Raw genomic sequence first — 15,230 nt, 5'->3', positions numbered from 1 at the left:
AAGTCAGCATGTAAAGAGTGCTATAGAATGTCAGGGAAGGAACAGATCACCCTATGCTGAAGTAGTTTGTGTGAGGAAAGAAAAATCCTGAACCTAAAACAAAATAAAACAGGTAGAATCCAAAAAGACAGAAAATAAAACTGGGTATTCCCTGTGGAGGGAAAAGACCCACTCAAGAACAGCTGTGAACAAGGTTTTACAATGTTCACAATGAATGTTTGTAAGAGAGAGGTCATTATGGCTTGAGCAAAGAGCTTGTGTGCAGATTCACTGGGAGAGGGGGCTGGAAGCTTGGGTGGATGTCAGAATGTTAGGACAAGTCAAAATATCTAAAGAAAGCATGCTATTCAATAAAAGCCTCTGTTCTCTCAGGAAAGATTTTACATTCCTCAGAACCTGTAAAACTATGACAATATTCTGTTATACCCCCAAGGCTTTGCCATAGGGCCAAAACAAAGAATTGTTGTTTTTAATAAGCTGAATGATTTTTGAGCCAGGGAATGATGGGATTAAAACAGAAGCAAAACAAAACAAAACAAAACAAAAAACAAAAACAGTGCTTTATAAAAACAAATTTGCCTGCAATGATAAACATAACAAATGAGAATACAGATTGAAGATCAAAATTCAATCCGTACACTACTGTAATAGTTCAGAAGTAGCAAAGTGTGCCGGTTCAGGGTTGGGGAAGCAAGAAAACTAAGGATATGTTCTATCTCAAGGAAAACATAGCAGCCATGGGAAGATCACACCAAGTCTTATTTTATACATATGTGAACTGGATTCCCAATCACTCAGATAGTCTTGTGTTTGTTTGTTTTATTTTGTTTATGATTATATGTTGTATAATTCACTTTCACATAACAGAATAATGTCATTGAAGAAAAATGCTAAGACACCCTGCAGACAGAGCAAAACGAAAAGTTGGAGACGTTGTTAGCAAACTTGACTGTAGTTGTGGGGATTATCACAATTCAGGCTGCCTTCTGAGTGACTGCAAACCAGGCAGGTTACAGGACCATGGACAGTTCCCATGGTACAGCTAGCTTCTCCAGAGCACCCACACAATTGTGGCTTATCCCTATGTCTGCAGACAAGATTCTGGATGTTTAAGAGGAGCTGTATTCATTGAAATGAAACTTAAGTTTTGTACTAACTATCCAAATGACGAGTCATCTCTACAGGTTTGTTCAGAAGATACTATATCTCACTTAAGACCTGTGGCATTTAATCTAACACGAAAGATAGCAGGCCCCTTCAGTGAGAAACCAGCCTCCTCTTCAAAGTCTCCTCAGCCTCAGGTTTACTGAAAACACTCTAAGAAAGAGCTGGAAGGACTAAAAGATATAATTTAAATTTGGTATCAGTAAATTTTATTTTTATGATAATATACTAAGTATATAAGTCTGGTAAGAAATATAAGGAACTAAACAGGAAAGCTAGCTGATTATAGCAGATAATTTGCAATTACAACAATTCATAAGACAAAGCTAAAAGGAGTCTTTCATTTGCATGGTAAAATACAAAATACACTCTTCTAATTGTTACATATTGATTTTATAATATGTAAGCAACACTTGTTCCCTTATTGGTACGCAGTATCTTGTGGGATACTAATTTCCCTAGTATTTAAAACCAGGGAAATGTAAAAAATAAAGTAAAATACAGAAGTCTTTCTGTGTCTCTAGTCTAGGATGGCGTATTTTCCTTCTATGGGTTTTAATGGCTTCATCAATAGAATAAATTGAAGACAGAGTTCCAGAAAAAAACGAAATTTCTAAATAATATAAATAGCTATATGATAACATATAGATTAACTCTGTCTTTCCTGTTTGCCAAATCTTACTACCAATAATCATTGCAACCCAAATTGAATGATTTGTTTCCTAAAAGTCATGGCTATACATATTTATTTCCAAATAATATGATGACTTGCTCAAAGAAAACAAAATTAAATCACCTTACAACCTGACCCTTGTCTATAAATTAATGCATGTTAAAAAAAGGAAAAATAAAATAAGATGAAAACAGATGGGGGTGCAAACCATAGGAGACTCTTAACTCTAGGAAACAAACAGTGTTGCTGGAGGGCAGGTGAGTGGGGGGTAGGGTAATTGGGTAATGGGCATTAAGGAGGGCACTTGATGTAATGAGCACTGCATGTAATATGCAACTGATCAATCACTAAATTCTACCCTGAAACTGACAACACACTATATGTTAACTAAATTGAATTTAAATATTTTTTAAAAGATAAATACAAGTATTTTCCCTAACCTGTTTTTTACTGAGAGGTGGTTTTCCTGCAAAAGGTGGGTACAACTCATATAGGGTTAAGGGAATTCAGATAATGCAAGCAAATGGAAAAGACATGTCTTTATTTATAAAGACAATAAACATTACAATTTGACTGGAACACAGAGTACACTTTGAGGGTGTACTGCAAAATGAAAGAAGAAAAAAGCAGGTTTGATTTACCTTACAAGTATATCCAAAATGATGCATGTTGTAATTTAACTATTTTAAGTGTTTATGTTGTGCTCACTAAAGAAACTAAAAATATGTTAACGTTTACTCTTGTGATATGAAGAGCAACTAGCAATCTATTGCAATTTTAAGCTCATATATCTGTACAGTTTTCTTGCTTAAATCTGGGAATAATTATAACTAGGAATGTTTTGTCAAAAAAACAAGAGACTTGGAAAATCTTTAATCTGCTAAGAGGCATGCTTAGAGAATAAGTTCATGAGTCCCAGCAATAAAGCAAGGCTTAATTTAAATATTCTTCTAAATTATTCAATTAAATGGAAATACCTCATAGATACTTGCAAACAAAGTAGTTTAAATAATATAACATGTTTTAATTCAAAATCTGATCAGGAGGCAGCAAGGCTTTACCTCATCAGTGTTTCAATAAATTAAACACATATAGAAGGCTTATTTTTGTGAGGCTTCACTTGGTAATAATATGGTTTTGCTACTTTAATTCATACTTGAGTGGGGAATTTAAAAACATGTAAATACTATGGAAAAGTGCTGCCAGTGACTATTATAAACACTATAATTTAGTTGGTATTTTAACATGATCTTGTTATTCTCAGATATTACAATCTAAAATGTCAGGAAAAAGAAAGTGGTTTAAGTTGTGGCTGGAGAAATTTAGGTAACAAAATAAAATATACAGAGTTTTCTTCCAGTTAAGAAATTAATAGCAATAAGCAAAAAGTTATGGGAATTCCTCCCCGGAGATATTTAAGAGCAAGATAAAATGTTCATCTGCCTAGAATAGTTTTAGTGTGTCTTGCCTGGAGGAAGAGGAATAAAATCTGCTAATTTGCAAAATATTCACAGCATCAGTTTCTTATTGTTAAGATACTGCCTTGGGCATACTTAGTGAATCCACAAGATTAGAGTAAGTGCTTCCAGTGAAAATCTTCTGATAACTGGAATTTGCTATGAATAAGGCCTGAATGTGGTAAATCCAATAAACCTGTTACAGTGCATCAGACTGAACATTTAGACAGCTCTATACAAAATATCGTCATATCGTCGTAATGCAGCTAAAGAACATATTTCTTCTGTCTAGACTTTTTTCTCTTTTATTCTCTGAATGAGTTGGAACAGTAGCCATCCACCGTGCAGGATTATCCAAACTGTAATTGCAACAGTGGAATGGTAAGTAGAACAGAGTATACTATACCTCTCCTTCCCACACTGAATTTATGGACTTTTATTGAGTTGTTACTTGATGACTGATGGTCACTTTTAATAATAATATGAATTAAAATTTACCCTCAATTCTAACATATTTTAGCAGGCATCTTCTTAACTTTTAATGATAAAACTTATCTTCATACAAAGCCCCATGAAACTATTTTTTTCTTGGAACAATGTAGTTTGAACAATATTTCAGTTATAGAAACATGCATTTTAACTGTAAAATTCTATAGAATTGTAGCTATGATCCTAATTAATTAAATAAACCTAGAAATGCATTGTGGTATTTCAATGCTGCTCTAAAGGTATTTGACATTGTTATGTGAGGCAGCGAGAACAGTGGAGATTGATTCTAACTTTGCATTGATTCTTTAATAGATTCTAACTTCTTCAATCTACCCTTCTCTGCTGTAACTCACCAACACATAACATGAATCAAGATCCTGGAAGACTCCTTTATATTTTCTTTCAGGAACTCTTTCCTATGTTTCCCTGATGACCTCAAGCCATACTTTTTATTTTTCTTTCCTCAGAACTTATAGCACATAATATCTTGTTTATAAATCAGGGTCTGATGAAAATTTAGTACTTTCCGCTATATTTTCTTTTTCCACTTATTAGCCCCATGTCCAACTGACTTATACTAGACACGGATAAGTATCACATTCTTCATAGTAAACTGGCTAGGATCTTACTTTTCTTTTTATCTCTAAACTTCTAAAATCATAGTCTTTAAGGATAAATGAAGAGGATATATGAAGGAATCCCATCATGACTGGTATCTCATTCCCAAATGTATCCTTAAATATGGAAGATGGGTTACTTATAAACTTGGATTCCCTGAATATCTTTACTAAGAAGATTAAAAGCCACCTGTTTTAAGGATTTGGAGATAATACTATTGCAAGATTGCAAGTGGCATTCCCAGAGAATGGTCAACTATAGCCATGACTATCCTTTTATGTGACGTACAGGCAACTTGAGTAGGTGTTGTGCTGGGATCTTCATATAGTTCTGATGAGACATAGTATACAAAGGTAGTTTTAACACCTTCCATCTCAGAATCTACCAGAAGACCTCCTCAAACCCTAGCAAGAGAAGATAAAATAAGAAAGCAAATAAAATCCCCTTACATGCAAACATTCATGAAAACCTAGGGCCAGAACTTTATTGGCTCTACACATTTAAATCTAGAAGTCTATATTTTTCTGCCTTCACCTGTACATTTAGAAAGTATGGATTTAATGCAAAAATCATTTACATTGAGGAGAAGATGCAGAGGCTGAACCTTGTAGCTTTATAAGCAGTCATCCTCTTTGACGACAGAAAACATCTGTCTCACTCTTCCTACTGGAAAAATAATGTTGTATCCCACCATGGAGAATGCCGAATATAAGTTAATTCTTGAAAAGTGCCTGCGCTGTTTATCACTAGCTAAGAAATATTGAATTCCTGGTAGTTAATCTCAGCTGGGAGAGGCTTTTTCCCCCTACATTCCAAACTAATGTGAAAGCTAAGGACAACACTTTATGTCCTAGCATTTGCAGTCAATCAAAACCAATAATTTTCAAAGGCGCATGCAGTATTTTAGAATTTATAAAGATACATATTGACAAAATTAGGATTGTCACTGAAATCTTAAATCCAATATGCATCTTCAAAGAAATAGGCACTTGCAGAAACAAACAAACAAACAAACAATAAACCACTCTACACAAGACACTAGATGTATAAAGGGAAAATTCAGAAACACGGTTCCCTTTACTTCATGGGTTTTTTTTTTTTTTTCTTTTGAAAGAGGGCTATACACATATTCTTCCATAAAGATACACGGAGAAAATATGTAAGAAAAATAGTCACACAAAGGGAAAGACATAATTTTCTCTCACTCTCACACTTTTGGCATATAATGAAAACAGTGATTTTGAAGTGGTAAAAAAAAAAAAAAAGAAAGAAAGAAAGAAAGAAAGAAAGAAAGAGCTAGCCACAGCTCCAGGCTCCAGGCATCTGTAACAAGAAAATATTATCTACTCTTTCTAGAAAAAAATAGTTTATATTCTGCATTTCCAGTAAACACAGATAACAACAGAAAAGGGAGTTATTGATGTATGCTGACAGTAAAAGTGAAGAAAATGCATTGTAAATACCTTTTAATCAAGTCATTTCTTGAGATTTCATAAGATTAACCACAAAGTTTGAAGAATGAATTTGATAACAGCTTCAGATGCAAGACATCTTTTACATGGGAATTTCCCCAAATAGCTTGTAAAAACAATTTAAGACTTATTGTTACAAGCTCTCCTAACCAAGCATAAAGACAAATAGGCCTTTGACTTTTCTTTTGACACATTATTTAATATAAATTTAACATTAAAAATAGGTAACTATAAGACGACAGTATATATTAGAAAAGAATACTTACAGATTTTTAATGTCAACTGCCCCACGGAAAGCCTTCCTTGGAATTGCCTGAATTTGGTTTTCACTGAGATCACTAAAAACGACAAAAAAAGAAAAAGGTCAAGTTATAAAATATCATTTAAAAATTATTTTATCATGGTATTTGACAACACTAAAACACCTCTATAGAAAGCTGAAAAAAAAATATTCTACCAGGATCATAATTAAATCCATATTATTAGATGCAATTTCTAATACAAAAAAGTTATATTTATAATGTAGCTTAAAAGGCTGAACTAAATGGCTTCTTGAAGTACTTTTCCAAATCTTTAATTTCATAATAAATTATAAAATATGATTCTCTTAAATTTGAGTTGATTCAATTCTGTTATAAACTATTTCTTTAAAAACCAAAAAAAACCCAAAAAATCCCCAAAATATAAAGAAAAAAAAAACAAAAAAGAAAAAACAAAACCAAAACCCAAACCAACCAAAAAAAAAAAAAGAAAAAAAAAGAGAGAGAGAGAGAGAGAGAGAGAGAGAAAGTAAATTGTCCCTAACTCAGTTTCAAGGGGTTCTTAAGTTTTAGTACTTGATATTTCTCCAACATCACTGGCATAACTTACACAGTATATAGGAAAGAAGTCCATTTAAACATCCTAGAGAGGAGCGGCCAAAAACTGATAAAACCTGGGCAGCGTGATTGAGTTTTCACAGCGCTTTAAGTCATTTTGAAAATGGAACATGGCTGTACCAGGCCAACAATAAAACTAACCGTTCTTGCATGAAATATTAACAGCAGGTTGATTTAAAACCTTCTTTAAATAATTCTATTAAAACCATAAACACAGACTGTCTATATTTGCATTTTAATTTAATTGAGAAATACATTTTAATCAAGGGGGAAAAAGAGCACTCTTTCAGTTGGAATGAGAAGTTTGTAAAAATCACTCATCTCATAAAATGGATCGTTATTTTTCCCTCAGAGTTCAGATGCAATTCAATGAGCTCAAATAGTATTAGCCTTAACAAGTAGGATATAACTATACATGCAGGAAATGTAACTGAAAACAGAAAAATGCTCATCTAATTTTAAGTCACACTACCACACCACAGAAAGTTGAAATACCAGATAAATTACTACAGTCACAATGATGGTGCTAAAATTATTTTTAAAATTCTAAGATAGCTGATGCTAATTAGGAAAGATGAAACTACTAACCACAGTACATAGATGATGAAAACAGAGCCACTTTCCAATTATGCAGAGGCGTAGGGGATGGATTCATCCACATCCTCTCTCCTAACACTTCTTATGACCAGAGCTTGCCGTTCACATAGCTGTGGCCACGCAGTAGAGATAATTGGCAGATACGGAGATTTAGAGTGTGGTCCTGACCTCATTAGCACCAAGTTTTAAACAACTGAGATTTGCATTCGTATTTCAATATCTGCACTGTCTAAATAAAAAATGTTCGCCAAGCAATTTGTAAAGAAATATATGTTCTTATATTTAAGGAGTAAAGGTCTTTAGGGGGGAAAAAAAAGCAAACACACATACTTTATTTCAAACAGTAAAATTACAGTATGTGCTTATGTAGGAGTTAAAACAATCGTCCATTTCCTAAGTGCTGTAGCTCTGTTCCTGCTTTCAGTAGTTTCAGTATATCCCTAAGAGTAATAAAACTCCATTTCCTTAAAAATTGCTTATTTCTCCAGCTTGTCATTGATTCAGACTGACTTCCTTCCCTTCATTACATCAGGTTAAGAATGTTTAACAGTGTATATTTAACAGCCTTGATGCTGGAAAAGTGTTGAAAGGAGGCTACCGAGCAGGAAGAAAGTAGAGAAAAACACTGGAAAAAAGAAAAATCAGAATGTAATAAGAAACAAAGAGGGAAAAAAAAAACACTGAACCCAGGCAAATCTGAATCTTCAATGCTCCATGAAAACCAACAGTGGTGGTGTTACTGCTGTGTCTCTGTCAGTTCAATGTTTTCTCATCACTTGTGTTTCTCTGTTTCTCCTAAGATGAAGACTGCCTTGGAGGGTCTAGGTGAATAAGAATGGCAGTTGTTTTCTTTAGATCCTGCCAGCTTTCCAGGCTCTGCAGTCTTCCCATCCAGCCGGCTGGGGCCATCTCATTTGCTACCTACAGTCTCAGCTCTCCTCAGTCTCCAGGCACAGTTTTTCCTAGGATCCTGTTTTCAATGTGGAGATGGTGAGTGGGAGGAAAGTCAGAGGGATATGAGGTGGTTCACAGTGATATCACTGAGGAAAGTGAAACGTACAGTCAGATGACCATTCCTTCTAAAACAGATTTTAGTAGAAGCTTCTGAATCCCAAAGGCAGAATTCTGGGATGTGGAAGGGTTTTATACTGCTAACACTTACCTATCTTTTATTTTTATGAAAGAATGAGAAACTGTTAACTGTCAATCTTAGGGCCTTTTTGCTCCCCTAGGTCAAGGTTTATGTGTGGCTGCCCCACAACTAGACTGCTTCCCAGACTAGTTTATAGGGTCTCTGCCTTTGTGTCCTGTCCACTAGGGCAGGCAGTTTCAGTTCGGGATCGTACGACCCTCCAGTTAAGAGGACCATGTTCATCAAGAAAGGAGAAAACAACAACACACTTTTAGCACCTATGGTATGCAATAATTTTTTAGAAGTAATAAATAAAATTATCAAATATGATCTGTATTTCCTTTAATCCCCATAACCACTCTTCCAAGTGGATAACATTATTCTGGTTTTATAGGAAAGGAAATTAAGCTTCAGGAAGGTAAGGTATTATTGCTAAACAATGAGACAAATTATTTAAGTAAATATATAAAAAAGGAAATACAAATAAATACTGAGTCAGGATTTGAGGAATTCTAAAGATGATACAGGGGTGACTTAATCAATCTCAATATGTCCTTCCTGTGCCCCAGAACTTAAAAGGTTTTTCCATAAGTTATCTTAGCCTCTGGTTTATGTCCTTTGCCATATGATGGATTGGACTGTTAGAACAATGACTCATATTTCCTATATATAATCAGGGGGAGGTTACCAGTTATTTCAATCCAACATATATTAATTTAAGATCTACTACATGCAAGGTATTGACTGATGTTGCACGATTACTGGGCTGGGGTAAGGCCCATTTCCTGGCTTCAGGAATTTTCAAATCCAGTAAAGAAGATAAGCAAGTAGCCAAATAGAAGGCTGGTTGAGAGACTTAAATGATCGTGAATCTACAAAAGCAAGACAGTACACTAAGAAAAAAGGTATCGTGAATGTGTCCAGATGTAAGGTGCATGAGCAGAGGACAGCACTTCTATTGAAATAAATGGCACAAGTGAAATATGGAGTGGGAAAAACAGAACTTTTCATGAGAGTAGCCTTTAGTCTCATTTGCTTAGAAGGTAAAACACCCAATAAATAATTAAAATTTAAAAAAAAAAGAAAGAAAAAAAAAGAAGGTACAACACCCACAGTGGAGTAATAGGGGAGGAGGTCAGAGGATAAATCAAAGGTGTGATGGGTAGATTTTTTGGTACTACTTGAGAAGTGCATTCTTATTTCAGCACACGATGGCAGGGAGGGAAGGGTGGTAGGTAGGAGCAGGGCAAAGGCTGTACCTTAGGTAAGTTAAACTGGCAATGGGATTTAGGATGAATATGTGACGTCAAAAACTTGAGTCTGGAAGATCCGACACAAGGCATTTATGATAGCTGGGGAAAGGGTGGTGAGAACCATAAGCATTGTAACAACTAATAATGTATCACTTGCTTACCATAGGCTGGTTAACAGTTGCACCATCTCCCACTCTATAGATAGAAAAGGCGGAGAAGATTAAGAGTGGTATCAAGGATTCATGAAAAACCAAAACTCAGAAGTGGATTGTATGTGGATATGGATTCATCAAGGGAGAGAAAGGAGACAGAAATCCTTTGAACTTAGATTAAAGGTCATGTTAATTAAACCAGGGAATCAGAAGAGCCATTTGCAGTGTCCATAATGAGTTTAGTTTTGGAAGTTTTTTGATTCAGTTAGAAAGATGTGATATATATATCACAAATTTGGTGACAACAAAGATAGTATATGGTTAGTAAGAGATGTGCAGTAACTGAGAAAGGTGGTTTAGAAGATCAAAAAAGTAAGTCACTGGACGTTAGATGGATTCAGGCCACTCTCAAGACAGAATAGGATTTTTTTTTTTTTTTTTTTTTTTTGAACCTTGGTGAAAATGACAGAGCTCAGTAATTCTCAGCCTTCAGTATTGGAGAAGGCATGGCAGACAGCGGTTGGCTGGAATCCAGGGAGAAAGCCAGCATGTCAAAGGATTTAAGAGCACAGATTGCAGACCTAGACTATCTGAGATAGACTATCTGCCATTGATTAACCACATGCCCTTGGAAGAAATGCTTACCCTTCTGAGCCTCAGTTTCTTCACTGGCATATGGAATAATGATAATGTTACTGCATAGGACTATAAGGTGAATTCAATGACTTCATACTTTTAAAAATAATTTTAAAAAGATTTTATTTCTTTATCAGAGAGAGGTCATGAGTGGGGGGGAGTGGCAGATGGAGAAGCAGGTTGCTCAACACAGGGCTCCATCCCAGGACCCTGGAATCATGACCTGAGCTGAAGGCAGAGACTTAACCGACTGAGCCATGTAGGCAACCCAAGTTCATACTTTTAAAATGCTCAAAAAAAAAAAAATCCTCAAAAAGTACCTGCATATAGTAAGAACCACAGAGCTGTTGGGTTATATACGTGTTACAACTATTTTACTCAGAGCCTGTTATGTGCCCCTGAGTGTACTACTTCGTTCCTTGAAGAGCACTGCAGGTGATGTGAGACATTAGTGATGGGAGTGTACTGTTCTGCGAACTGTGTGGAATGAGAAAAATGAGTCAGAATTACTGAGTTAGCAGGATGGAGCTGCCAAGGGAAGAGTTTGTAATTATATCACTAGGCAGTAGAGTGTAAAAATGTGTTTCAGAGTAGGAAAATGGCTTGATTGGAGTTGATTTTTAGGAAGATTAATCTGGAAATTGAATGTTGGAGTAGGCAGGGACAATGGGCAGAGAATTGGTATTGGACAGTGTTGGTGGAGAGAGACAGTGGGTCTCCAGTTAACTAGAAAATTCTTTTTGGTGAATATTAAGTAACAAACTTTTGAGTTTGACTCAGGTTCAGATATCAGGTCCTCAGTGAAGTTTAAGGCTATTTTCATCTCAGGGAAAGCTTGCAACCACTCAAATTTTCTGAATAAGGAAATAACAAGATACAAAAGTGCAAAAGGTGAGGAAGACAAGGGCAGAAACTGGAGAAATGGGACTGAAGACAAGGAGACTAGTTTAGTTTTGTGGTATTCTGAACGCAGGTAAATGGAAATATATTCTGTGCTCATAAATTAGAAGAATTCATATTGTTAAAATGGCTTTAAAAATAATGTTAAAATGTCTTTAAACCCAAAGGAATCTACAGAGTCAATGTAATCCTTATCAAAATTCTAATGCCATTTTTCAAGAAACAGAACAAACCATCCTAAAATTTGTAGTGAACCACAAAAGACTCTGAATAGCTAAAGCAATCTTGAAAATAAGGACAAAACTGGAGGTATCACACTCCCTGAATTCAAATGATATTCCAAACCTACAGTAATCAGAACAATATGGCTGTGGCATAGAAACAGACACATATACTGATAGAACAGAAGAATCCAGAAATAAACCTATACACACATGTCCAATTAATCTATAACAAGGGAGCCAAGATTAGGCAAAAGGGAAGATGGTCTCTTTAATGAATGGTTTTGTAAAGTAGACAGCCACATATAAAAGAACGAACTCAAACCCCTATATTAGACCATACACAAAAATTAATTCAAAAGGGATTAAAGATGAATATAAGATCTGAAGCCATAAAACCCCAAGTAGAAAATATAGAAGGTAAGCTTTTGACATCTGTTCTAGCAGTGATATTTTTTCAATTCGACACCAAAAGAAAAGGCAAAGAAAGGCAAAGATGAGTAAGTGGGACTATTTTAAACTGAAGAACTTCTGCACAGCAAAGGAAACCATCAAAAAAAAAAATTCAAGGCAATATATAGAATGGAAGTAAATATTTGTAAATCATAACCCCTGATAAGGGGTTTATATCCAAAATATATGAATGGTACATTCAATACAACAGCAAAAAGAAAAAGGAAAAAAATCTCTTAGTGATGTAACATATCACACTGACTGTTTTGTGAATATTAAACTACCCTCACATCCCAGGAATAAATCCCACTTGATCATGGTGTACGATATTTTAAGTATACTGTTGGATTCGGTTTGCTAACATTCTTTTTGCATCTATATTGAATAGATTTTTTTTTTTCGAAAGAAAACATACAAATGGCCAACAAGTACATGAAAAAAATCCTCAACATAAGTGTATACATCAAATGCAAATATAAAACCCACAATGAGATATCCCCTCACACCTCTAAGAATGGCTGCCATCCAAAAGATGAGAGATAACGTTTTGGTGAGGATGTAGAGAAAAGAGAATCCTTGTGCACTGTTGGTGGCAGTATAAATTGGTGTGGCCACCGTGGTAAACAATGTGGAGGATCTTTCCCAAATTAAAAATACAATCACTGTATGATCCAGCAATTCCACTTGTGGGTATTATCTAAAGGAAAGGAAATCACTATCTCAAAGCAGCATCTCCACTCCCAAGATTATTGCAGGATTACTTACAATAGCCAAAACATGAAAACAATCTAAATTTCTTTGATGATTAAATGGATAAAGAAAATGAGGATAGAGAAATGAACACAATTGAAAAGCTACAATGGAATATTACTCAGCCATGAAAAGAAGGGAATTCTGCCATATGACAATGTGGTTAAGTCTGAGGGCACTATGCTAAGCAAAATAGGTTAGAGAAAAACAAATACTGTATTGTTGTATGGTCTCACTTATATGTGGAGTCTAAAACCCCCCAGAACTCATACGTACAGAGAGCAGACTGGTTGTAGACAGATGAGACATGGGAATGGGGAAAGTGGGTGAATATGGTCAAAAGGTCCAAACTTCCAGGTTTTGATTAATAAATTCTGGGTATATAATGACTATAGTTAATGATATTATATTGTATGTTTGAAAGTTGCTAGGAAAGTAGATCTTAAAATTTCTCATCCCAAGAAAAGTTCTTTTAGCTGTGTGATGTGATGGGTATTAAGTAAACTTATTGTGGCAGTCATTTTGCAATAAATACATATATCAAATCACCATCTTGTAAATCTTAATATAAGGCTGTATGTCAGCTATACCTCAATAAAACTGGTGAAAGCGCAACCCTCCAAATAGGTTATTACAAGTGCTAAGTTGAATACTGAAAATATTGAACATCTTGAATTTGAAAGCTGGTTTATTCAACTTTCCAAGATCACAAGGAAGTGAAAAGAGCAGGAAAGTCTGTCTGATTCTGAAGTTAATCTTGATAACAAAGATAGGAATGAAGGTGAACATAAGTGGTTCCAATGGAAAAGGTTCTACATTCTTGGTATTTGCACAATTGGAAAGGTTCAGGACCCCCAGATCCAGGCCTGAGAAGTGGCTCTCCTGGTCATCAGCCAGGAAACCTTGGAGTTTTCCATTTTAGATCCTCTCCCTTCTGTTATATCCAACCCATTCCCCAAATGACTTCAATAGTGTCTTCAATCAAGTCCCCATCTGCTGTTCTCCACTGCCACCGCCACTGCTAGGACATTCATCAATGTTCCGGACATGAATGAGATTCCCCCTGAATTTATCATTTTTCCAAACCTCTCAGCTTTTGCATAATCTTTTTTTTTTCTTTTTTTTGTCTTAAGCACACAGTTCTTATCACCAACAGATGGAGAGTTAAGAATCGTTCGAGACCCAAAGCAAATGGCACCTCTTTCAACATAGATTTTCTCCAATTTCCCAGCTGAGCTTAGTGCCAAGATCTCTGAAACCTATTAGCTATACGATGCTGTGTGCAAGGCACTTAGCTTCTTTCTCCATTTTCTCCTCTGTAAAATGAGTATAAATATCTCTTAAGGCCAATCTGCCTGGTCCAAATGGCAATACTGTTATTAATACAAATTACCATTTAAATAATTAAAATGTCATTTAATTATTGCATAACTATAAACTATAACTATTTATTATCGGTGAGTCAGTCATTCCCTCTTCTGTGCTCTTTAGGTGACTTGCACACAGCTTTGTTATAAATCAAAAGTTTCAGTTGAATTTTTTTTCTTAGATAACTGTCATCTGCTAGACAATCTGATAAATGAAGGCAGGGATTTTCATTCATTTTTTCTCTACAGAATTCCTGGCATAGGACAGGCATTCAGTAAGCAAAGGTTTGTGTAAAGGAGGTAGGGACGGAAAAAGAAGTTCTGAAGAAAAAAAAAAAAACTTAACAAAACACGGCAACTTGCTGGATGGATACTGATAAGAAAGAGAACTACCTATGTACAAGCCTGCGGGGGCAGCTCTGATGAGCAGCAAAATCTAATACTATAGACTCAATGAGAGGAAATGAGGAAATAAAACTGGACTTCTGAGAGGACTTTTAGATATACTGGTATTACAGCAGCGCAAGAGGGGTGAATTCACTTCAGCGTTCCACAAAACAATGGGCATATGAGATGAGAGCCCAATGAAGGGATCAGAGAAGGATATACACACTAATGAGTGCTTGTGCCATGGTGAGTGAACCATGCAATGCATATTTGAATCTCTTCTCTGATGCTATGCATCGACAAATTTGAGATTTGCACATTATTGTCCCCAAGAAGCAATGTTTAGTGTACTGAAGATTTCACTATTTGCAAGTGGGAAAGTCAGCCCAGTTCTTCCACCCTGCCTTCTGTCCTCTCATTCATGCCTTCAAAAGTATTCACTGACAGCATAAAATCTGATATAATCACTGCTTTGTGGCTCTCTGTTTTTCTTTTACGGTATTTTTTATAAGATTTATTTATTTCAGAGAGAGAGAGAGAGAGAGAGAGAGAGCACACACAGGAGCATGGGCGGGAGGGGCAGAGGGAGAGGGAGAGAGAATATCAAGCTGACTCTGCGCTGAGCACAGAG

General features: G+C 35.5%; 1 protein-coding gene across 4 annotated transcripts in view; it reads right to left on the bottom strand.

Annotated features, from left to right (window-relative positions):
- Positions 1–15,230, bottom strand: part of SLIT2 (slit guidance ligand 2) — a 357,128-nt gene that overhangs the window by 136,179 nt on the left and 205,719 nt on the right. For all 4 annotated transcript variants that reach the window (XM_032333963.1, XM_032333966.1, XM_032333964.1 and 1 more), the window contains exon 5: positions 6,140–6,211. In XM_032333963.1, coding sequence (XP_032189854.1) covers positions 6,140–6,211 — 72 coding nt within the window. The remainder of the gene's footprint in view (positions 1–6,139; positions 6,212–15,230) is intronic.

The sequence above is a fragment of the Mustela erminea genome, chromosome 2 (assembly GCF_009829155.1).
Source record: "Mustela erminea isolate mMusErm1 chromosome 2, mMusErm1.Pri, whole genome shotgun sequence".
Classification (NCBI taxonomy): Eukaryota; Metazoa; Chordata; class Mammalia; order Carnivora; family Mustelidae; genus Mustela; species Mustela erminea.
This window is presented reverse-complemented; position numbering and strand designations above follow the sequence as displayed.